This window comes from Oryzias latipes, chromosome 17 (assembly GCF_002234675.1).
Source record: "Oryzias latipes chromosome 17, ASM223467v1".
NCBI classification, from domain to species: Eukaryota; Metazoa; Chordata; class Actinopteri; order Beloniformes; family Adrianichthyidae; genus Oryzias; species Oryzias latipes.
In genome coordinates this window covers 20,409,807-20,434,836 of record NC_019875.2, presented here as the reverse complement: position 1 = coordinate 20,434,836, position 25,030 = coordinate 20,409,807, and the positions used below count along the sequence as shown (strand labels likewise).

Genomic DNA, 25,030 nt, shown 5'->3' with positions numbered 1-25,030 from the left:
CCAGGCCGAAGACAAGCCCTTCTGTCCTGCGAAGGAGAGACCCTGCTGTGGCTGCCCCCCTGCAGCATCAGCAGCACCACAGGAGAGATGCTCCTCTCCTCAAACCATGACATTCAGAGTAAACTATATCCTTATCTATGATGATAAATTATTTTTGGTACACCAAAGAATTTTTTTTAAAAATCAAATATTTGTTATTTTCGCAGCTCCTTTTGCTAAATTGGATAACTCGATCTCTAAGGCACCGCCTTTCTCTCTGTATGGGTGCCGCCCATTTCATGATGACAACCTAGAGCCTGATTTCGTCTGCGTTTCGCCCACGAAAACAAACATCATCATAACTTTTGCAAAAATGGATGTGCTTATTGTGCATATATATAAGGAAAGCGTTTTTGCCGATCCCCGCCAGCTCGGTAGAAAGTGGGTGTGTTTGTTAGCCTGGGGGTGGCGCTGGCAGCGCAGACTATTCCTGGAAGTGGCTGTTCTCATTATTTACGTCAGCTTCGTGAGAATCCACTCATTTTCGTGGATTGGGAGAGGCTGGTTTTTAGAAAAATACTCAGAAATGCTTGAATGTAGCAAAACACAGATATGAGGTTGTTGTTTGTGAGGAATGAACTATAATACACTCAGAAGCTCAAAAAAGTAGTTTTGCCATGATATAGGCCCTTTAAAAGTAAATTAATTCTGGTTGTACTTAGCGATGTCGACGTGATTTTTGAGAGGTACATATTTTTTGTGTGCTTTTTTGCTTTTTAGAAGTTGAAAAAAATGATTTTTTGTGTGTGAATACACTAACATGCATGAAACGGTGTCAGACCTTTTTTTTTTCATTTTTAGTATCAAATGTTGGCGGTTTGCATAATCACAATATTGTTTAAGTAGTAGTCTGAACTTTTTACATGTTGCTAACAAGGTTGGAAGTTACACTTATTGTTATTATGCTAACGCGTAGCTGTGAGTTAGTGTATTCACAAAAACTTTAGAAGAAGGCGGGTAAAATACATACATTTACCGAATATACAAAATGTGCAACAACAATGCAACTGACGCATAATAAATGAAGAGAATCCCTTTAAATCCCAGTAATGACAAAATACTACCAAAGTAATGAAAGATTCTAACTTTTTGATCAGATTAAAAAAAAAAAAATCTAAAATAAAATTGTAAACAAGACGGATGTAGTTGGCGTTGAGTGCCTATAAGAAACAAAAAGTAAAAATTCTTATTTATCTTCTTCCTATACAATCTAAAAGAGCGTCTGAATGGAGCTGTGGAGGCAGGCAAACATTGTGAAAAATGTCGTTCAGCATTTCCCCCTCATCTCTCTTTATTTCACCTCCATTCTCTGATGTTTCTTTTGTGCTTTCCTCCATTCGTCTCCCAGTATTTAAATGTTGAAGTCATTTAAAGAGCTGCCGAAATGAAAAACAAAAACCCTCACTTGTTTCTGTTTCTAAAGTGCTTCTGATGCTCCTCCTCTCTGCCACCCATGATCCACTGTGCTACTTTTTAGTGATTTACACTCCTTTACCGACTACATTTTTAAGTTATAACAATCTTAGAGAGGCTCCGGGCTACCCTGGAGCATTTCACTATTTACCACTTCCATAACTTTCTGATCTCCTTCAGTCATACCCTCCTGCTTGCTGAGATCCTCCTAAGCTTTTCTTCTCTCTGCTCCATTTCTCACAGTTGATCTATTGCTCGCCTCAGAAACACATTACCCAGAAACCTCAACCCCGCTGGTTTACACCAACATTTAAATCTTCATGTAAGACGTTCCTTTCCAAGAAAGCCTATCAAACCCAAATACAACCATAAATTTACAGTTTTCTTTAATTTTCTTTGTTGTCTTTACTAAAACCAACTGGTGCTATGAGTTTTAGATATGGTCACCCCCCCCCCACTTTTTACTGTGCGTGTTTGTGCTTTGAAAGTTCCTATTAGAAAAATTGAAATAAAATAAAAGTATATATACACACACGTATACATACACATACACATATACATACAAATATATTTGGTGAAGATACATTAGTATAATGCTGCATTCACATTGGTTTTGTTCGGTACATTCTTGATCGCGCTAAACATGTTTCATGAATGTGCATTCAGCCGGTGGTGTTTACACTGGACAAGGAGGGAGTGAATGGGAGGGGCATCCTTCTTTTGTTTTATTTTCTGTTTACGAGCGCCTTTTTGCCACCTACGATGGAATGAAATGTGATATGAAAAGCCAAAGCGATGAAAATCCCGCAAATCTTGCTCCAGGCTTGTTTTGTTCTCACTCTGGTCAGTTCCTATGAATGTTTGTCTTAATACGGTTGGGCACAAAATGCAATTTTTAATTTGTTCTTTGTGATTATGCTTTCAATAGTGGGTACTTTGAAAAGTACTTTACATACACGTCACTATCAAATCAGGGTCCCCGATTGGTCATAATTTTAGATGCGATTAGGCGTCAAAAATCTCAACTGATTGAACTTTCAGCACACGATCAATGTACGTCCGATTTGGATGTAGAGACCACAAGCAGACTTAAAAAGCTGCGTAGCGCCACGCAATCACAAGCACTCTGGACTCAGAAACCCGAAATTCTGTTCTACGCGTGTTTGCATAGACTTTTTATTGAAAGTGGCCACTTAAACGTGAGTCGACACAACCGATGCGAATGTAGCTTAAGAGTGAGAACTATTATTTTGGCAAAAATAACTAGTTGATTCAAGACATCCCTAGGGTTGTTCCTTTAAAATAAGATTATTTGCAGATTTATATCATGGTGCAACTTAAGGATTTCATAGCTCTGTTAGTTTGCAGCTTGACACACAGCATAAGACCAAATCAACATTGGCTAAAGAAAACTATGGAAATTCTCTGAAACTTGACAAGTTTCACAAATAAAACCAGTTAAAGAAAATAACAACTGACCAACTTTGATTTTCATTTTAAAGGATAACAATTGCACACTCAAAGTACAAAGTAGTAGCTAAAGACTGTTTAAAGTGTTAAAATTAAACACCTAATTTTCATTGTTTTCTATTACTCACCATATTAAAAAGAATAATATTTCATCTGATAAAAGATCATGTAAAAGATCACCTACTACTAAAAAGGTATCTATTGAAACTTTGACACCAAATCAGAAGCACAGAAAAGACATGTTTTCATCAGAACTTCCATTAAATAGGAATGACATCAAATAATTTTAGTAAATATGATTATTATTAGTAAATAGTGTGACATGCTGCACTTTTACTCACATGATAAAACTATATCTATAGATCAATATTGTTTGAGTTATTATTGAATGTTTTCTGTCAGAAATTCATAATACTGTTCATTTTTTGTGGTGCTGTTTTTACCCAGTCTTTCCTAAAAGATTGATTTATATTGGTTGGTAGATATTTGAAGCTCTTCTCATAGTCTGGTTTTCTCTGGGTTGCAAGGAAGAAAAAAAAAAGTGTTTTTTTTTTTTCAGTTCTTTGTGGCTGATCTAAGTTTGTTCAAGACCAAGATTCCAAAACCCAAAATAAGTTTATTCCAAGTGTAGCTTTCATTTAGTCTTGGAAGAACTGTTAAATCTTTTTGTTGATTAATACGTTACTTTAGCATCTGTTTTTTGGTGTGTTCGCTAAAAATATTCTTGAGAAACAGCAATTGGTAAGTTAGTTACTCAAAATAACTTTTTCCACACCATTTTCTATGATTTCAAGTTTAAAAGTAGGGTAAATTTCACTAAAGCAAAACATTCATGAGTTATGTTGATTTAACAAAAAGGTGAGTGTATCTAAAGTGGGATCAGACGAAAAGAAAAAGTTTAGAATAGTCAGCTAAAACTTACTGTAAGGAATTGATCACATCCAGGAGCAAGTTGACAGACTGGCGGAAGCATAAATGTAACCCTGGTGCCTGCAAACAAAGTGGTGAATTCAGAATATCAAGACTTTCTTTAGGTTTGACAAAGCAGCTGCGATTGAGTCAAAACTTAAATTTAGTTTTTTTTGTTGTTTTTTTATTGTTTGGCTGATTTCTTTTCAGTTAGAAAAACATTTTTCAATTCGGTGCAAGTTTTAATTTGACCACTATTCAGCATTTCAACTTTTCGTAATACTGATATTAAAATCTTTGTTTGCATTTACTGAGTTTAACAACTCAAAAACAACGAAGACTTGAGCTTAAACCAAGTTTAAGCCAAACATGGTGGCATCTCAGTTTTAAATAAGAATAAGAATGCTGCCCATTTGAACGTTTACGTTAAATAAGGCAAAAATACGGTTTAAGTAGAACATTAACACACCAAAAAGACTTCTTTTTACCTCAGCTTTTTGTTTGTTTGATTGAATCCAGTTTGGCTTTTGGCACTTGGGATCTGTTCAGGAAAGCCAGTGTTATTCAAATGTGGATAAACTTTATTAGCAGTAAAGTTTCAGTGCACAGCAGAACAGGTGGCTCTGCACATGATGATTAGAAGCAGACCAGGTGTGTTTGGCAGACAAAGGCTACTGTGGGTCTGAATTCCCTACCTTCTCCCTAACTACTAAAGAACTATTTAGTGCGGAGCAATCAGTGCCCTGGATTTTAAAAACAATTTGGACACAATGCTCACTACTTTTTTTTTAAACGGCGAATATGACATCACCATTTTCGCAAAGTGAAAATTTTATCGATAGGAACATTTCACAACAAATATTTATGAACTCACTGTGTTCTGAAGATGACCACATTGATGGTTCATTAAAAAAAAAAAAAAAAAAAAAAAAATCAACATTCTCTTCATAAAAATTGTTCACACGTGAGGCGCTGTGGTCTATATTTGCCAATCTAGTGAGCATCGATGCACACTGGTTTTTCACAGAGACTCACCCAGCACACTCCTCATCAGTTAAGCCTTCTCTGCCTTTTCTTCTCATGACATCTCAAACATTTTTTTTTTTAATTCATGAATGTTTATTTCAATACATTCTAGACCAGACAGGTCCAAAGTCCAGCCCGTAGACCAAATGTGGCCCGCATTCAAATTTCCCAAGCCCAAAGGCCCCTGTCATAAAATCAATATTATGCAGCACCCAGCAGTTTCTAAAAAGTGTGTCTATGATTTCTTGATTGTAATTGGCTAAAATACAGTTTAAGCCATTGTAAACCTGTGGCAACACATTTGTAAAATGTCAACTGTAAATAAAAATGAAACATTGGTAGTGAGAGACACCACTTCCAGGACAAGTCAAAATTGTTTTCAGTGAAATATAAAACATATGGCTGTTTTCAAGAATTTCCACGTCAAGAGGCACTACCAGACAAGACATGCCATCCATGACAAGCTAACAGGCAACGAACGGTGCCAAAAAAATCAACAAATTGACGGTAATTTTGGTAAAAATGTATTTAGATGTTTTTGTTTTTTGGCTGTTTTCACTTAAGCCTTCTACACCTTTCCTTCCATTCTTGCTGACTCTCTTTTGCCATGCATCACACCTGAGACTCTCCTCCAACCTACTTGCAAGCTCCTCTTCCCACCACTCTTCATATCTCTGGACTGTTGACACTGAGTACTTCAGGTCCTCCACCTTTTTCACCTTTGCTCCCTGTTACCTCACCATTCTTGTACTTCTCTGCCACTCCAGACAACCTCATACAAACCACAGCTCCTCTCTGTTTCCCGTCATATTCTCTTTGTAGATTAATAAAAACATATAGCACCTTCTGACCTTCTCTGTTCTTCTCCAAAAGCATCTTCAAAGCAAATGTTGCTTTGGTGGTTTTCTTCTTTGGCATGAAACCATACTGTTGCTCACAAATGCTCTCTTGTGACCTCCGCCCAGCTTCCACTGCTCTTTGTGTCACTCATCACCTTCTTTCTCTACAGTTTCCACAACTCTGAACATCTCCCTTGCTCTTATAAATGGGCACAATTACACTTCTTCTCCATTCCTCGGGCATCCCTAACTCTCCAAAGTCTTGTTAAAGACCCACTTCAATGACATAAAAGTTTTTTTTGTGTGTTTTTAATATCTTGTTGCATTTTTTTTTAAATATGGAGGACATGCATCCACTTATAGACAAATAGATCCACATTTTCCTCGTCTGAGCTGACGTCTGGCTCTAAACTGTACGGCTGGGTAGCTCCAATATTGCTCACCATTTTTGTTAGGATAATGTTAGGTTTAGGCTGCTAGGAAGTGTAAGCTAATGGGAGCGTGTATAAACAGATGGATGATGGGAAATGAAGGTGGGCTTATTCTGCATCCACATTTCTAATGAACTGATGCCGCTCTGCAGAAAACAACACCGATTTTTTTTTTTTTTTTTGGCCAAAAACAACATAATCATGATAAAAAGACAAATAGGAACGCTTTTACAATAGAGCAAAAGATAATTGGAGTGGGTCTTTAAACAGCCCAGTCAAAATCTCTACTCAACCTCCCCACTTCCATTCCTCCTCAGTAATACTGTCTTTCCCTTCATCCTATTCCATACCTTCCACACTTCATTCTTGCTCATCTTTTGATTTGATTTGAAATGGTTTATTTCAAGCAATTAAGTAGAAATAATACACAACAGCAATATAATCATCAGTTATACATTCATACAGTAGCTAATCAAACTTAGGATAATTAGACATATTAATAAATATTGCTTGAAAGGGAGTGGAAGGAAGCGAACTTATATAATCCCACCCCGTTATACTATAACCATTTTATTACATGATTTATCAATATCCGGTTCCCAGTTTTTATCAGACAGAATTAAATATCATAAGATATCGATAAAGCACATGACAAAGATGAATTACTTGCTTAGCCGACACTTGTTCCATAAAACTTTTCAGCGTTTCTTGAATAATGTCAAGAGTCATTTTGAGGTCTTCGTATTCCTGGGGTTTCTTCGGGGGCATGGTCAGCTCTCTTTTTTGGGGAAAATCAACCTTTTAAGTAATTTGAAGATAGTTGTATTCGCAGAGAGGCTCGCCACGCGTCCTGCTGTGTAACCCGGAACCGGAAAAATCCACACATCTTCGCTGCTTCCTTCATCAGCTCCTCTCATCCTTTCATCACTTGCGTTGTGCTATGGAGGGACGGATGTGAGATCCAGACATGACGAAGGCGATGTAAACATTCCGATTGATTATTCATTCAATGCAACACAACAAAGACAAAGAGATGGACCTGTGTAAATCAGTCCCTCAGTCACAAGAAGACGACTTCTGAGCGTGTGCAACACTGCACTTTCCTGCTTTGTGATCATTTCCAGCAAGCACAGGTATACCTTTAGTTTGACCTCCCTCTACTAGATCAATACATCAAATTATGGTAAGGTAATGGAGTGTTTGCTTACATGCCTAAACTACTATCAAGTCAAGGATAAGAGATAGATTAGACAGAAAAAGAAGAAAGTAAAAACTGAGTGGAATTGGTATGCAAGCATTGGCCTAGGCTGAACAAAAGAATCAACAGGATGACGGAGAAGTGACAGAATGACAGCTCCATGCTGATCGCTGGAGGACATCAGGATAGTCTGAGGTGGGGAAAGCTCATAGACTGTTGACAGCCACCAGTAATGAATGATAATTGTTGACGGAGTAGATGCAGACGCAGTGTGTGGAAGCTCATTTTACCAAAGCCAGTTCCTCAATCTTACACATTCTAATCACAATTATTAACAACTACTGTGTGGCTCTAAGACTCGATAAGTTTATCTTTCAAATACAGGCCAGTCTAAAGGCACTATTTCCAATGAATTGGATTCTTGAAAACTTCTTGAAAAATCTAGTTTACTCACACACAGGTGGAAATATATGTCTGTTACAAAAGCCTTTAGAAATTGATTCTTTAGTCATCATGTACTGTTGTTCACCTTTCACCTTGTTCAGGAGTGAATCAGCTTCCACTGATTCGCACAGGAGGTTCAGCAGCTTCTTTGAAGCCTAGTTACACTTAATGCAAAATAACTTTTTTATGAAAATTCTACTGCAATAGGACACTTATTGTTTCTTCACATGGAACAGAAATATGTCAAAACACCATTTTTATTATTATTATTGAGACCTTTTTTTTTTAAACAAAGTTACTTACCTGAAAGTGATTTTGATTTTTTTCCAAGTTCTTTAAATTATTTAAATGGTAGCTGATGTGTGATTTCACCTTGTGGTTGTAAAATCTTCATGAAAATTGATTTTGGGATTTTTGATTGGTGTTGTTGAGACGTCCAAACAAAAACCCAAAAGATGTCAAGGCTGGTTATGGCTGCACTCAAAATAGCTATTGATTTGGCCAATAAACAGCTGTAACAAGTGAGAAAAAGGCTTCTTAAAAAGGCTGAGTTAGAATGAAAGGAAAACAACAGGCTTGGTATTGTGTTGTCAGTCATTTCTGTGCTGAAAACACTAAAGTGGCTTCAGCAGTAATTGCTAAGGGGAAGAGCGCCTCTTTCCTGTGTATGTAGTCAAAAGGGCTGTTTTTTTTTTCTCCAGGACTTTGTCCCTCACTTTTTTGAGAAACAAGGTTTCCCATTTTCATGTCTTTCTCTACATATTCTTTCACACTATTACATTGATCAAGAATTTCTTCAGGAATAGATCACTTGTGGTTCATTTAGCTAGGATTGAATTTCATACTTGGAACCAGTCCAGTAGTGGAGCTAGAACAGTTTGTGTGGGGGGCGGGGGTAGAAGATTCTGGAAAGGTGGCAAATGAGAAAATCAAAGTGGAAATCCATCACAACTGAAAAGATCAAAAATATGTATTTCAACGTATTTGTTATTTTTGCAATGCTGAGTGATGATTTCTTAATCTTTGTCAATAATGGTGTTAATATTAGATTTTTTTTAAATGGGGGGGGCAGCTGTCCCTCCTTCAGAATATACAAACCCAAATTATAAACCTTCCACCACCATGCCTGGCAGTGTACATGGAAGAGTTTTGCTGAAATACACATAAAGGAACATTATTTGCATTATTTGCCTACTTTGGTCTCAAAAGCTTTTCGAAAAGTTTTTTTGGAACAATTCTGACATCTTAATGCCAATTTAAAACAAATTTAGTTGTGCTTTATCCGTGCAATTAATATTCACTTGATTTTAAAAGCTACCTTACACGGTTCAATCTCTAATGAAAAATAAAGGTGTGGAGTATTGCACTATTTTTATTTAGCTTGCCTGTTGCAAATAATTCCCTTCGTAGGAAATTACTTTTTTTGTGCTGTGAATTACGGTATAAGACGTTTGCACCAAAAACTTGGCTTCAAATTCTTCTGATATTAACTTATTTTTAGATGTTGAGGCGACAGCAATTTCCTTCTTTATATTACAGCCAGATGCTTCAAAAAAGTGCTTATAACACGATTGCCACAGCTGTTGACAGCTAATTAATCAAGTGCAATTAAGTCATTTGGCCATATGAGTTGCTGAACATACCACTAACTTTTGTGCCAGATTGTCAATGGATGAACTGGTGCTCATTAGAGTGAATAGTTTTTAATTTCTTCTTGATTGATGTACATCTTTGGTCCCGACATGACCCAATTAGCTGCCATTTTGCTTTGGATTATCAAAGAAAACGCCTGTGAACGTGTAAATTAGGGAAGTCTTAAAATATGTAGGTTGTGTTAAGTCGAAGCTTCTCCAGAGACGGAAATAATGAGAAGGAAATCCCCCAGATAGATAAACCACTTGTTTTTACTTGACCAAGCAGTACAGAAGAACAGCTGATAATTGTGAGGAATTAGTAAAAGTAAAATCAAATCCATGATTTTCCATGAGCGTTGTCATCAAATAGACAATTACTGTGTAATAACAGCTGTTTTTGCAAACAAAAAAAGCTAGATTTAAACTACAAAACCAAACTTAACCAATTAAAAAAAAGCTTAAAAAATCATAAACATTTGAGGTTTAACTAAAACATTCAAAACCATTTTTTTTACTATATTAAAGCCAAATAATTTCTAAAGTTAGTGAGACTTGGTATAATTGCAGTTTTTGCAGAACGATTACACTGTGCAAGTATGGGTGAGCACTGTGAATGGTGGCTCAAAAGATTTCACAACACCAAAATCAAAACAAATAAGTGCAGAGAGTGTGACTGCATTTACATGGAAAAGCTGCATCACCACATTTGTCTGGAGAAAGAAGCCTCTGTCTCGGTACAAATATTGAAATATAAAAAGCAATACAACCTTCGCTGGGAAGCCAAACACAGAAAGTAAATGTACTTCTTATCTTAACATTAACTTTCCATATAAGGCATGAGTTTTGTTATAAATATTTTTCTTTTTTGAGAATTTTTTTGGGTCTTTGGACTCAGTTATCTAAAAAGCGATGTGCACTTGTCCACAACCCGGGGTTAGATGGAGCAATATTTACAGCGCCGTGTCCGCAGACCTTTTGACAGTTTCTTTAACATTTTCAGGTCAAAAAGAAAGAAAAAGTCAACATATGCAACATTTTGTGCCTCTGTTTGCCAATATATATATATCTTTTTTTGGCTTAGACACACCACCAAATAACAGAACATCACTTACAGGCTTCTCTCTTGGATTTCAAGAATAGATACAAGTTGTTTTAAATGAAATTAAGGAATTTAACAGGTGAAAAGAAATATTTAAAGACAGTAACAGGGTTGAGATGATCAAATTTCATATTGTTAAGCATAACATAGTTCATTCACCACATATATATTACCACCCACCAAACCCAAAACCCCATTTGTTCTGTATCCAAAGAAAATAGTGTTATTCTTAGCACGGATGGGAGTTCCTCTTAAAATATCAAAATTTTCTCTCAGCTTGGCAAGGCAGAAGTCTTAGGTAGAATTAATGGCGTCTCTTCTGTGGTTCCACGTCACGTAGGGGAGCTGATCGGGCTAAAGTAGTCCCAGTTTGCTTGGACAAATACCTCACAGCGAATGCAACACAGCCTCTAGAAGAGTTTGTGTTGCATTTGTTCTTCCAGGACTTTCTGGTAAGACTAAGTAAAAATGCAACAGTTCAATACCAGACAAGGATGGTAATAATAAAGGCCCAAAATTTGCTGCTTCACAGTTGCTTAATCCGTTAGTGTTTGAGTGTAAACACGGTAACTCTGCGGTTTTCGCAGAGCTACTCCTGGACTTTGAGCAGAAACGGCTAACTGCACAGCTGGGTCAGTTCAGGTTCTGGGAAAGCATTTGGAAGCTTGGAGTTGAAGATCTGCAGAGACTCCTTTATTTGTGCTACCTCTCCAGCTGACAGCTTGAGGCGGTGCCGCAGCAGGCAGGAAAACAGGTCGATCGGTGGCACTGCTGGGGGAGAAAGTCGGTTAATCCGGTCTTGCATCTCCAGCAGCATCAGAAAGGCGGCGTCCTGTGTGCCCTGCGTGTAGGGGTAGTCCAGTTGCAGAATCAGGTCCTTGATGCCTTCTGGGTCAAAGTGCATGCTGTATCCAAAGACTTTGAGCGTGTTGATCTTCATGTAGCCCAGGTTTGACGTCTGGTCGTCCAAGTCCAGTGGCTCGTAGAAAAGAGTTTCATTCACCGTTGGATCGTCGGTGACTATGCGGCTCCGCAGGTAGATGTGCACTGTTTCAAAGAACGACTTCCACTTGCTGTTCAGAGACAGAGTCCAGTTGTAACAGTCTGCAGTGGTGATGCCATCAAGTTTAGTTCTTTCCCAGTCTGGGAAGTCAGGCTGGTTCACTGGCATGAACCAGCTTTCTGAATGACTGCCCCCAAAAGGATTCACGTAAACCACAGGAACGGGTTCCAGTGTGGAATTCTTAGTTGAGCATATCTGGAAAGAAATGGCCATCAGCATGTGGATGAGGTTGGATTTATTCTTGTTACTCTTGAGGGTCAGTAACATCCTTTTCCTCCAGGCAGGATTGAACCAACTTCCCAAGCGGACATCATTGCTGATGTAGATGGCGTGGACTTCTATTCTGCTGTCCAGACGCTGCAGAAGGTACTTTACCTAAAAAGGAATTAGAGAATGGTTAAATCTAAGATGAAACTACATCAATTTTTGAACATTTGAAAGGACTGAGTGAGGAGATCTCAGAACCTCAGCATCCGGCATATCCAGGTCAAAGTTCAAATAGTGGTCCAGCGATGCGGCAATGCTCGGCCGGCAGGAGCCAAGATGAAGGAGGTTGCCATGGTGACAGGCTCCGCAGCGGGTGGCATTGTCGCTGGCGCAGATGGAGCAGGAAGTGAGTGAGGGACCTATGACACAGGGGATGACACCCTGGCATGTGGGCTGTTCCGTGGGGCAGCTGCAGCTCTTTGCCTCCTCAGAGAAGGAGCCCAGAACTCCGTGTTCATTGCAGTAGAGCAGAGACTGAGCCCTGCCCAGCCAGAACCCAACAGACCTGCGGAGGGGCAAAAACAACATTGTCATTAGAATTATTGAAAGACTCTTAGAAGCATTTTCAAGCCTTAAATGACCTTTGGTGTCAAATATTAATATTTCCAGAGCAACAATAAAAAAAGTGGTCACTTTTTCCTATTATGACACATTTATATAATAAATTGGCCAATATCTGTTTGTGTTTTTTTTGTTTCTCTGCATTTCCACTTTGCAATGACAGCCCATTGTCTGCATGGAAATATATTTTTGTAACACAAAACCCTTTGGATAGGTACCTAACATTAAATATCATGAGAGCAGAAGATTATAGTGCTCTGGAATAACCAGCATTTGTATGGTTGTATTGTCAGATGTGTTTAATGAAACTCCATTCCCGGTTAAATACATTTTTCTGGTTGAACAACCACTGCTGTGCACAGCGGAACACATTCATATTTTTAGGGTAGAAGTAGAAGGCAAAACAAAGGGAAGAAACTGTGTGTTTGTTGTACTATGTTAAAAAATAAACTCTTATTGGGCTTTTGGAAGTTTTTATTTCAAATTTACACAAAGAATTTACAAATAAACATAAACTTAGAATAGATTTGTTTAATATTTCATATTTGGTGCATAGCTTCCACCAAAATGTTGGCTAAAATGCTTCTAGGATTTACACAAATCCCACAAAATCTATTATATGAGACATTTATATTATTGAGTTTTCTCTCAAATCAGTCACATTTATAGTCATCACAGACCTTTCTTTTTAATTTTTACCTTTTTAAACAAAATAAAAAAACGTATTGTTAGCTCGGAAGTTGAAGAAAGCTTTTTAAATGCGTTTTAAATTGAAAAAGTCGTATTATAAATTAAAGTTTCATATTACACTGGACAAAAATTGTTTTTGCTCCCATTTCTCATGAGATGAAGTCAAAGTTCTGAAACATTTTCTAAAAATGCGAAATAACAATTTCTCTTAAATGTTGTTGTTTCCCTTTCGGCTTTTCCCATCAGGGGTCGCCACAGCGAACGAGTCGCACGGTAAACTTAAATATTGTTCACAAATCTGTATACCAGTAAATCTGTGATAGTGAGCACCTCTCCTTTGCTGAGATGATCCATCTCATCTCACAGATGTGGCATAGCAAGATGCTGATTGGGCAGTATGACTATTGCAAAGCTGTATCTTAGATTGGCCACATTCTGAAATGTGCCATTTCGTTTCAGGGTGTGGGGGTATAAAGACTTAGAAAACCCCTCAGACCTCCGTTTGCCTCATGCAGTGCAACACATCTTTGCACAGAGTTGATCAGTTTGCTGATTGTGTTTTGTAGAATGTTGGTCCACTCCTCTTCAATGTCTGTGTGAAGTTGCTGGATATTAGCCGGAGCTGCAACACGCTTTTGTATACACAGATCCCTTGCAACATGGGGTCGTGCTTCATCATGCTGCAAGGTGAGGTGATGTTATTGGATGCATGGCAAAACATTGGGCTTCAGGATGTCATCACGGTATCTCTGTCCATTCAAAATGATATAATTAAAATGCCCATACCATAACCCCACCGCCACCATGGGCCACTTGACAAACTGATCAACTCTACAATGGAGATGTGTTGCACTGCACCATGCACTGCACCATTTGCACTGCAAATGGTGGTCAGACCAGATAGTGACCGGTTTTCCAGAAGAAAAAAATTGCATGTTTCAGAGTTGCCTTATATTATGGCCATTCTAAGGCGTACCTGTGCAATAGTCATACTGTCTAATCAGGATCTTGATATGGCACACCTGTGAGGTGGGATGGTTTATCTCAGCTTTGTCAACAAAATTAGAGAGAATTTTTTTTGTTTTTGCTTGTAGAAAACATGTTAGATGTTTGAGTTTATCTCACAACAAATGGGAGCAAAAAGAAAAGTGTTGGGTTTATATTTTTTTCTGTGTGAACACCTAGGAGGCGCTGCTAAACTACACTATGGGGGAAAAAAGATTTTCTCTTTTTTCTCTAAGGCTTAGGAGCCTAAAAAATCCTTGATTTTCTAGTTGTTTTTTTTACACTTAAAAAACAAAAGCAGAGCTTATTGTATCTGAATAAGAAAAAAAATAATTAAACAAATAACAAAAAGAGCCCTCTGGCAAGAGTAGAGTCACGTTTTCCCACACAAACGCAGTTTGTTGTGTTTGAAGAGGAATTTAAGACTATGAAAACAAACTTCTGAAAGATGCTTTTGTGATTCCAACAGCTCACTGGAAATGTCCTTTCTTTGAATTCTAAAGTGAATTTGATTTTATAACAAGCCCTAATTAGCTCCTTAAGAGTGGCAATTTAATTGCACTTGTGGGAATGTGGCTCTTCAGACTATGAAAGGTGATTTCTTACCTGCTGGGAACATCTGTATCATCATGGCTGTTTGTGAAATGATACGCTAAAGCCCTGACTATACTTTTAGAGTGACTGTATTTTTTATAACAATACATCTGTTTATGGTCTAGTTAAAGCTTCAAGCTACTGTCGACTCTTTTTGATTTCGGTCACTGCAATTGATTTACAGAAAGGAAGGTTGATAAGCAGACAGAAAGTCTTGGAAACTGGGTTACCTTTCTCGGGGTAGGCTGATGTGAGGCTGTTTGGGGCAGCGTTTGCTCAAAGTGAATAACTTCCTGATGATCTTCTGGGCTTTTCCGAGGACCAGTGCGGTGCTCGCCTCCAGCTGGGTGTAGCGCTTCTGGAGAGGCGTGTCAGCAGACCAGAACTTGGCGATCGTGGACACGTTCAAAAATTGATCGGTGGGCAAACGCTTCAGGAGAGCTTTGAACTCATCTGCAGAAATTTAGAGAAAACAGAGGAAGGGGGATGAAGAAAAAGAAAAAATGTGTCAATAGTGTTAATAGAATTGTCATCACATAGTAAACATCTGTCAAGAAAATTGCAGCTGAATTTATTCATGACGCCACCAACGCCTATCATGTCAATGTGACATGACCGAGAGCATACTCATTTAGGAAAGCCATTAAATGTGTGGTGTTGAACGTAGATGTTTTTTTTTATTTATTTGGCAAATCCTTAGAGTCTAAAACCAATTAGCACAACATAAACCAATCAAAGCAGGTGGTAAAAAGGTGACAGACTCTTCCCTAAATTTGATGCTCTTCTGTAAAATGGTCAATATTCTAAAAGAAGTAGCTCTACAAGAAACTCACTTCAGGGTTTCTTTGCTTAGTCACAACATAACTTTTTAAAATTTTCTATACCATCACCAAATTTACAGTCAATAGTAGAATGATTTTAGTGTTTGAAGTACATTTAGATCCAGCTGTTTATACTGTAAGCATACATTGATAAGATAAATACAAAATTGTTAAAGTGTTTAAGACAATTGGATTAGTTACAACTGCATATGGGTGTACGCCTATGTACAGTGCTTTACGAAAGCATTCGGCCCCCTTGAAGTTTTCAACCAGTTGTCACATTTCAGGCTGTAAACATTTTTTTTGTCAGGAATGAACTACAAGTGGGACATAATCATGAAGTGAAACGACATTTATTGGATATTTCCAACTTGTTTAACAAATCAAAAACTGAAATATTGGGCGTGTAAAATTGTTCAGCCCCTTTACTTTCAGTGCAGCAAACTCTCTTCAGATGTTCAGGTGGGACCTCCGAATGATCCAATGGTGACCTAAATGACACCAAGTCACCTGCTCTGTGATAGACTCAAAGGTCTGTTTAAAGGGCAGAGAGCATCATGAAGAACAAGGAACACACCAGGCAGGTCCGAGATACTGTTGTGGAGACGTTTAAAGCCAGTTTTGGATACAAAAAGATTTCCCAAGGTTTAAACATCCCAAGGAGCACTGTGCACGTGATAATATTGAAATGGAAGGAATATCAGACCACTACAAATCTAGAAAGACCTGGACGTCCATCTAAACTTTCAGCTCAAACAAAGAGAAGGCTGATCAGCCAAGACGCCCATGATCACTCTGGATGAACTGCAGAGATCTACAGCTGAGGTGGGAGAGTCTGTCCATGGGAGAACAATCAGCCTTATACTGCATAAATCTGGCCTTGATGTAAGCGTGGCAAGAAGAAAGCCATTTCTTAAAGATATCCATAAAAAAGTGTTGTTTAAAATTTGCCACAAGCCACCTGGGAGACACATTAAACATGTGGAAGAAGGTACTCTGGTCAGATAAACCAAAATCCAACTTTTTTGGTAACAATGCAAAATATTATGTTTGGCGTAAAAGCAACACAGCTCATCACCCTGAACACTCCATCCCCACTGTCAAACATGGTGGTGGCAGCATCATTGTTTGGGCCTGCTTTACTTCAGCAGGGACAGAGAGGATGGTTAGAACTGATGGGAAGATGGATGGAGTCAAATGCAGGACCGTTCTGCAAGAAAACCTGACGGAGTCTGCAAAAGACTTGAGACTGGGACGGAGATTTATCCTCCAACAAGACAATGATCCAAAACATTAAATAAAATCTACAATGGAATGTATGGTGTCAAAATAGAGCCTAAAGTATTGCGCATCAAAACAGTAAAACCGCGCATCAAAACCCCAAATCTGCGAATCAAAATGCATAAATTGAGAACCAAAACCCACAATTTGCAACCAAAAGCCTTTCCCCAAAGCACAATCCTATTTCTCAGCTGCCGATTTGTTTTCTCGCCATTCTGAAATCCTGTTTTTGAGTTGTAGTTTTATTTTGAAACTGTCTTTTTGAGTTGCGCTTTTATTTTTTGAGTTTCGCTTTTATTTTTTGCGGTTTTGATTCTAAAACCTGTCGACACGTAAAAACAGCGACATGTCAGTCAAGGGGAGGGGAGGCGGGACATCCCTGATATCCAGAAGCTCATTGGCTACCGAATAAGACCGAGTCTTACGTCAACAGACCAGTTTAGAATGTGCCGGTAAGTTTATCATGTTTTTCTTTTACTATATTAAAAGATCAAAATTGTACTTTATTTAACCAGAGGACGCCAGCACATTCAGATGAGGAGCTCCACCAGTAGCTGCTAGTGAAAAAAGATGTTAGAAAGTTAGATGTTGCATGAAAAACTACCACCATTGTTCTCCTGTGTTAGCATGCTAGCTAGCTCAATGCTAGCGGGGTATCCAGCTCTTCTCATGACTTTTGTGGATTAAACAAAGTACATTTTTTACCACAGTGTCAGGATCAGTCATGTCAACCTGGGAATAATTGCCCGTGGATTGTCACTATGGTTAATCAAATAGTTTTTTAAGAAGTACATTCATCATGTATATATAAGGTTTTTCAATATTTCCTTAGGGATTACACAGATGGATTGAACAACAAAGCAACATATTGCTGCAAGAAAGTGACACCTTTCCTAGTTTGGGATCAAGTTAATCCCTATTTAAAATAAATAAATAAAAGAAACACAATTTTTATTTGAAGTACCAGAGCAAATTTCCCACAGGTGGGATCAATAAAGTTTTTCTGATTCTGAACTGTATTCCAAAATAATTTTCTCAACCTTAAAGATTGCAGGTTAACACAGGAAGTTACCTTTCACAATATGCAGCTACTGAGTAGCAATTAAGGTGTGTGTGTGTGTGTGTGTATATATATATATAAATATATACACACACACACACTCATTTTAACTGTCTTAAATACATTTTTCTTTGTGTGCAGGATGCTGTGGACATTGGACGACAGACTAACTTAAACCAGGCAGAGCAGGAAACTGTTGGAGTTGTTGTTCCCTCTGTGGCTTGTCCTCTCTCCTCTCAGACCTGTTCAACCCTTGTGGGACATCAGAAAACCATGGCCAAGACATTAACATTTATGTACTGATCTATGCATGTCATCACAGCAGGATGTAACAAAAACTAACAATGTGAACAGATCTCATCTGCCTTACAAAATACTGCCCCCCTTAAGAAAATAAATGGCTAATAATCACCACTGGTATTTTGTAAAGCTTCATTTTTTAATGTTTGACCATTGAATGTGTTTTGTACAAAAGACTGATGGTTTTGCAAAGATCTTTGAAACACAGAGTCAAGTGCATTAGATTCTGTGAAATTCTGAACCACAATTCAGAGAAATTAAAATAACTGTTTTTAAAACTCCTTAAAAGACTTGAGGTGGAAAAGTCACTGTTTTCGTACAGGCACTAAGAAATGGGAAGCAGACATTGTGCCTGGGCATGTTGTCAATGCAATCATGGTCAAAATGGACAACTATTTTAAAGGCTTCTCTTTCAGTTGACAGGAGATGTCTGTGAGCCTGCTGGACAGCCTTTGCATCACACTGGGACGTCTTTGGGGCCTGCATCTGGAAAGAAACAAAAACAGCAAAGTTAATTAACCAAAAAAAGAAGAGAAAAATTAAGATTAAATTTTTTTTCATTACCTTAAAGAAGATGTAGACATCCACGTCGTAGCTGCCTCAGTATTCCTGCCTTTTTTGTTATGGTATGCATAACAACGGCCCTTATAGAAAACAACAGACATACAGCAATAGTCAATTTTAAAACCACCACCCAATTAAATATACTAATAATTCTATTGATGTCTAATACTGGAATAATTTTAAGTGGAATAAAACACGTTTTTGCTGGTCTGCTACAATTTACTCTGCTCTGGTTCACTCGAATACCGGACTTCTGCCAGTCTGCATAGTGCAGACGCATACATTTTGAATAATATGGGACAGCAATATTGTTTCTCTGTTCAATAATTCCCTCTGTCTGTATCCCTGAAAAATATTGAGAAACCTTATAGGTTATAACATATTTGATTAACCCTAGTGACAATTCACGGACAATTATTCCCAGGTTTACATGACCGATCCTGACACTGTGGTAAAAAATGTACTTTGTTTAATCCACAAAAGTCATGAGAAGAGCTGGATACCCCGCTAGCATTGAGCTAGCTAGCATGCTAACACAGGAGAACAATGGTGGTAGTTTTTCATGCAACATCTAACTTTCTAACATCTTTTTTCACTAGCAGCTACTGGTGGAGCTCCTCATCTGAATGTGCTGGCGTCCTCTGGTTAAATAAAGTACAATTTTGATCTTTTAATATAGTAAAAGATATGAAAAACATGATAAACTTACCGGCACATTCTAAACTGGTCTGTTGACGTAAGACTCGGTCTTATTCGGTAGCCAATGAGCTTCTGGATATCAGGGATGTCCCGCCTCCCCTCCCCTTGACTGACATGTCGCTGTTTTTACGTGTCGACAGGTTTTAGAATCAAAACCGCAAAAAATAAAAGCGAAACTCAAAAAATAAAAGCGCAACTCAAAAAGACAGTTTCAAAATAAAACTGCAACTCAAAAACAGGATTTCAGAATGGCGAGAAAACAAATCGGCAGCTGAGAAATAGGATTGTGCTTTGGGGAAAGGCTTTTGGTTGCAAATTGTGGGTTTTGGTTCTCAATTTATGCATTTTGATTCGCAGATTTGGGGTTTTGATGCGCGGTTTTACTGTTTTGATGCGCAATACTTTAGGGTCTATTTTGACACCATAGGAATGGTTCATAAATAAACATATCCAGGTGCTAGAATGGCCAAGTTAAAGTCCAGACCTGAATCCAATCGAGAAAATGAAAACTGCTGTTCACAAACGCTCTCCATCCAACCTCACTGAGTTCGAGTGGTTTTGCAAGGAGGAATGGGCAAAAATTTCAGTCTCTCGATGTGCAAAACTGATAGAGACATACCCAAAGTGACTTACAGTTGTAATCACAGCAAAAGGTGGTGCTACAAAGTATTAACTTAAAGGGGGTAACTCAGTTAGCGTAGTCACAGTAATGTTTGTATTAGTAGTATTAGCTTTTTTTTACATGTTATTAACAAGTTTGGGAGTTACAGGTATTATGAATATGTTAACGTGGGTAAAGCTTCCAACTTATCTCACATATAGCGTGTTATACTACTACTAAGTTCTGGGGTTACTGTAAACAGTGAAGTCTGACTGACTAACAGCTTTTCTTTTGTCTCGCTTAATGTGCTGTTCAGTGTGCCTGATCCATGATATACATTTGAAAATAGACCATTTATTGACGGAGAACCTGATAATCCGGTGCGCCCTATTGTGGGGAAAATGTGTAAAATCTGCAGAAAAACAGAAGGACAAAATTATTTAAAAGTATAAATGGAAATGTTGAAAACAAACTCCTGGGGTTTAAATTTACACCCTAGGTTTCCGAAGATACATAACCTCTTTTTGTAATAGTAAAACCTGTCCAACACAAATGATTTCAGCTCTCATCTGTTCACTCAGTTATTGGACAGAACAAGTTATAAAAAAAAAAGAAAGGAAATGTTGAAAACAATTGTGGCGTTTTTTTTCTATACTAAACATTTAATTGAACTAGTTTCAAAGGCTTTGGTGAAATAGCCTTTAAAAGACAGCTAAACATAGAAATATTTCCAGCCAATACCTCTGTGTGATTTTCTGTAATATTTCCAGTAAAAATAAAGATGTCTTTGAAGTTTGCCAAAAGCATTTCTGTGTTACGACCCTTTAGGCTCTTTTCATGAACCATAGGACAAATTTTCCGCTTGTATGAAACAACTGGGAAACATAACCGTGTCATTTCTTTTCTTCCTAATCCAAACAAGTGATCCTTTCTTGGAATGTTTCTGGCCCTCTGGAGAACCACATCCCTGTGTGCTGTTTATTGGCAGAAACTGCAGCCATGTCAACCTATTCTGAGCTTAGCTGACAAGATTCAAGCCTATTACAGTGATCAGTGATCCCAGATGACACTGTGGTCTGGGTCCCTCCATTCCTCCAGTTTGTGCACGTCTTCCTCTTTTCCCATCAGAGATTGTTCTCTCCTGCACAGGCAGGACACGGTTGTCTCTCTTTTAAGATGTCAGTCTCAGTCTACCTGTTTGTTTTTGGTTTGTGTCTTTTTCGCTGCTGTCTGATCTCTTTCCACTTGTCAGTAAATTTGTGATTTGAGGCATTCACATTTAGTTTACTTCAAATAAGCTTTTTCCCCATTTAAGTACAAGTTAGAACTAATGACATGTTGCCTTTCACATTAAAGCCATATATAACTATTTGTATCATATTTTATACATGCATATCTGAAAATCTCAAATTTTTAACCTTTATTTTATCAGGAAATCCCATTGAGATAAAATCTTTTTTTTTTTTTTCATGAACTTGGCCCATGTTTTCTGCTCTGTGGTTCCTCATTATTCCACTAGGGGCAGTAGACAGGATTTTCCAGGTCATTTTATAATGGATGCTTCCTTGAAATCTAAAAAAAAAAACTTTGGGCGGGAAAAGTGTTGCTTTGTTCAATTGTTTTTCATTTTTTGAATGACTACTGTATTGAACGAATATGAGGGTAAGGCTGAATGCACATTTAAGGATGATGAATTGATGAAAACTAACTTATATACTGGGGAATCTAGAGTAAATGTACGGTAAATTCACAAAGTGCAGATACATAAATAGGCATAAACTGGTACAAAGTAACACACTGCCTTCTAAAAGTAATTGTTCAAAAGTTAATAATAAGAAGAGATCATTTAACGCACTGTCTCTGGAAATATCCATAGACAAATGTTCAGAAATTTGTTTTATTATCCAAGGTAATTTATTAGGAATGACTGAAAATAAAAGATTAAATCCAGAGACATGGGAAAATTAAAAGAAAAAGGCACAGATATTGTGTAAGTAAAGGCGGTGAGAGGTGAATATGACAGGAACAATGAACGGTTTTCTTAAGCACCACAAAAGTCCTGCACCTCACCAAGCTAAAGACCCTATTGATTCAAATATGCATCAAACCACTTCAGCTCAAAAAAATAACCTTAACTTAACATCTACTTGAAAGCAAAAACAAAAGTATTGTTATTATTATTTTTTAGCTGAAAATAAATTCAGATGTCTAGAGGTTAAAACAACTTCTTATACATAAGGTACAAGAAGTGCCAAAGTCGACTCCACCTGCTGAAGACTGAGATCCTTCAAAGTTTGCAGAACTCTATGATGACTTTATGATGGTGTCAGTGCATCCACCCTCTTCTATGGAGTGTGTTGCTGGGAAGGTGGATGCACTGACAGCTTCAGGAGGAGGATCAACAAACTGGTGTGGAGATCCGGCTCCTTTCTGGGATACCCCCCAAAGTCTGTGACTGTGGTGGGGGAGAAGAGGATTTAACGGAAACTGAAATCCACCTGGGACAATCTTCTTCATCATCATTTGTGGGTGCACTGAGCAGCTCCTTCAGTCAGGGACTAAAACATCCTCGCTACAGGAAGGAGCGTTTTTGCAGACCTTTTCCCCTGTCAGCTGTTAGACTACAACACCTCAAAGACACTGGACACTTCATTGTGTCATTTACTGCATTTTTGTGTATTTGTTTCATGACTTAATAGAGACCTTGACCGGAGAAAGGTAGTTTGCCATCTCTCGGTCGGTGGAGTGTCCTTGCCCCAGGTGGAGGAGTTTAAATACCTTGGGGTCTTGTTCACGAGTGAGGGAAGATCGGAGCGTGAGATTGACAGGCGGATCGGAGCGGCGTCCGTAGTTATGCGGTCGCTCTATCGGTCCGTTGTGGTGAAGAGAGAGCTGAGCCGAAAAGCAAAGCTCTCAATTTACCGGTCGATCTACGTTCCAATACTCACCTATGGTCATGAGCTATGGGTCATGACCGAAAGAACGAGGTCCCGAATACAAGCGGCTGAAATGAGCTTCCTCCGTAGGGTGGCTGGGCGCTCCCTTAGAGATAGGGTGAGAAGCTCAGTCATCCGCGGGGAGCTCGGAGTAGAACCGCTTCTCCTCCACATCGAAAGGAGCCAGCTGAGGTGGCTCGGGCATCTAGTCCGGATGCCCCCTGGACGCCTCCCTGGAGAGGTGTTCCGGGCATGTCCCACTGGGCGGAGGCCCCGGGGAAGACCCAGGACACGCTGGATAGACTACGTCTCTCGGCTGGCCTGGGAACGCCTCGGGGTCCCCCCAGAGGAGCTGGAGGAAGTGGCTGGGGTGAGGGAAGTCTGGGCATCTCTGCCAAGTCTGCTGCCCCCGCGACCCGGTCCCGGATAAGCGGAGGAAGATGGATGGATGGATGGACTTAATAGAGATTTATATTCCTACAATCCAACCAGATCGATCTGTCTGAGGCAAGTTGGTAATTGAATCGATCTATACCATTAAATAATCCTTTCAAAATGAACAAAATCAATCGATTATATTGATATTGGAGAATACCATTTGGATTAACGGACGGTAAGTTTATTTGACCAAAACTTAAAATTGACCATCACAGCGGACAACACACATGTGATGGCAGATTCATTTTTAATTTACTGTTGATTTTCTTACAAGAAATACAAGGAATCTGAAAAACGTCACCTGCACTGTTCAGTAGCCAGATATTTATCTCTGATTCACACTGGCTGACGTTTTGACCAAAAATCGGATCTGCGACCTCAAATTATGACATAATTATCTATTGTTAAAAAACAATCGTTACCCCCTTAGCAGTTTTTTTTTACCATTATCTATGTTTTACATGGAAAATTTGATTGTGAGCAGTTTTGGTCTGACATGGTACTGAAGTGTTCTGATTATCATAAGTGTTTTAAATGCATTCCTAACAAAAACAAGAAAACTACAGTGATTTATCAAAATATATCAAAAATGTTATTATTTTGAATTGTTTTTGCCTTGCCTTTTTTCTATTATTTTAATTTTATTTCTTTTTTTCTATATGTGCATTTATAACGTTTGTTCACCCTAACTTGGTTTGTATATGAGCATCTATAAAAAAAAACAAAAAAAAAAAACAAAGAGGTACACACATTGTTAAAATTATTACTGTTTTTTGTTTTTTCGGTCTTATATGTGGGTTTGATATTAACAATTGTTTATTGTGCAAGTGACTGTGAATTTCTGTAAATTGAAACATGTACAATAAAGTTTGTTGAAAAAAAAAAGGTACTGAAGCATACTGAAGTAATACCATCCCATCCCTTCCCATCTACATATTTTTCTTACCTTTAATAAAATCTGCATCTGGCAGCCACTATACGGTCCTGATTTTAGCTTGCTTTTCTTGTTTGTAACAGGATTTCTGTGCTTTCTTTGCCATTTTTATATATGACAAAAAGCAAGTATAAATCCTGGCTTCCAGTTTTTTTTATAGTAGATGTTCAATCTCTTCCTTGTATTTATTTTTTTATTTTCATATTTTTTACTGTGTAAAATACCCCGTGTCTATCTTTCACACCTTAGGGGGAAGTCTTTCATTAAATCCCACATGATTTCTCGCAAGAGTGGCTTCAATAATCATCCTTCTTCCTGTGCAACTTTAATTCAATTGCCGACATAACAATGATGTAGGAGCTGGGATGTCTGCGGGTGAACGCCGCTCTCTATTTTACTCTGTCGTGCTGCCGGCTGGGAGACACGAAGCGGAAAACAGAGTCCAGAGCTGTCAGGAAAGCTGCTATCTCCATCACTTCAAAGTGGCTGCAACACATTAAAGGCTCCATCCATCATACATCACTTCTGCTGCCACTCACACACCAGTTAGATACGAAAAAAACACGTTTTTTGAGGAAAATTTAAATGTTTTTTAGGAAAATATCGGCCAAAATGTGAAGACAGATGATCCAAATTGCTAGTGCAATTTACCTCAAAGATGAGAAAACTTTCAAATATATGTTGTTTTTTTCACCACAGCTTGAAGCGGACCTA

General features: G+C 38.3%; 1 protein-coding gene and 2 long non-coding RNA genes across 3 annotated transcripts in view; 1 reads left to right on the top strand and 2 right to left on the bottom strand.

Moving 5' to 3' along the window:
- Window positions 1-9,653: 9,653 nt before the first annotated feature.
- brinp2 (BMP/retinoic acid inducible neural specific 2) overlaps window positions 9,654-25,030 on the bottom strand; it is an 87,517-nt gene continuing 72,140 nt past the window's right edge. The window contains exons 6-8 of the mRNA XM_023964951.1: window positions 14,913-15,135; window positions 12,031-12,337; window positions 9,654-11,940 (exon numbers count right to left, since the gene is read on the bottom strand). Coding sequence (XP_023820719.1) covers window positions 11,119-11,940; window positions 12,031-12,337; window positions 14,913-15,135 — 1,352 coding nt within the window. The 3' untranslated portion in view covers window positions 9,654-11,118. The remainder of the gene's footprint in view (window positions 11,941-12,030; window positions 12,338-14,912; window positions 15,136-25,030) is intronic.
- LOC111949058 lies at window positions 17,183-18,262 on the top strand. The gene is made up of 2 exons (XR_002875081.1): window positions 17,183-17,236; window positions 17,986-18,262. It is a non-coding gene; the product is annotated as an uncharacterized LOC111949058 (long non-coding RNA).
- LOC105356212 lies at window positions 18,265-19,457 on the bottom strand. The gene is made up of 3 exons (XR_910433.3): window positions 19,418-19,457; window positions 18,709-18,788; window positions 18,265-18,630 (listed from the first exon to the last, which is right to left on the bottom strand). It is a non-coding gene; the product is annotated as an uncharacterized LOC105356212 (long non-coding RNA).